General features: G+C 38.3%; 1 protein-coding gene across 1 annotated transcript in view; it reads right to left on the reverse strand.

The window, feature by feature from the left end:
* LOC119590652 overlaps positions 1–219 on the reverse strand; it is a 3167-nt gene extending 2948 nt beyond the window's left edge. The window contains exon 1 of the mRNA XM_037939327.1: positions 156–219. Within this exon, the coding sequence (XP_037795255.1) occupies positions 156–212 (57 nt within the window). The 5' untranslated portion in view covers positions 213–219. The remainder of the gene's footprint in view (positions 1–155) is intronic.
* Positions 220–384: the final 165 nt, after the last annotated feature.

The raw sequence follows: 384 nt of genomic DNA on the forward strand, positions 1-384 counted from the left end.
CAACCAACTGTTTCTACGCTTCCGCAGAGATTATGAGTGATCATATGACCTAACTGAATTTCGCAATAATATGCGATTATATTGCCACTGCTTGACATATGGCAGGCGTGTCTAACAGAACTACTAAATTATATACAAAAGAAATATTTACATACCAGAAAATACAAGCTGATCAGAGCCGATAGAACAGTTAGTTTTCGAACTGCTTTCATGGCGACGACTAAACAAGTACAGGGAAAAACTGTAAATAATTCTTCCTATTTTGTTTCTCTTTTCCTTCCTCATTGTGTGTGTCTGTGTGGGAGGGGGGGCGAGGATAGGGAAAAGATGGGTAGCATGTGAAGGTTTCTTCAGAAAATAGGGTAATGTTATTTAACTTTCGTT

Source organism: Penaeus monodon, chromosome 27 (assembly GCF_015228065.2).
Source record: "Penaeus monodon isolate SGIC_2016 chromosome 27, NSTDA_Pmon_1, whole genome shotgun sequence".
Classification (NCBI taxonomy): Eukaryota; Metazoa; Arthropoda; class Malacostraca; order Decapoda; family Penaeidae; genus Penaeus; species Penaeus monodon.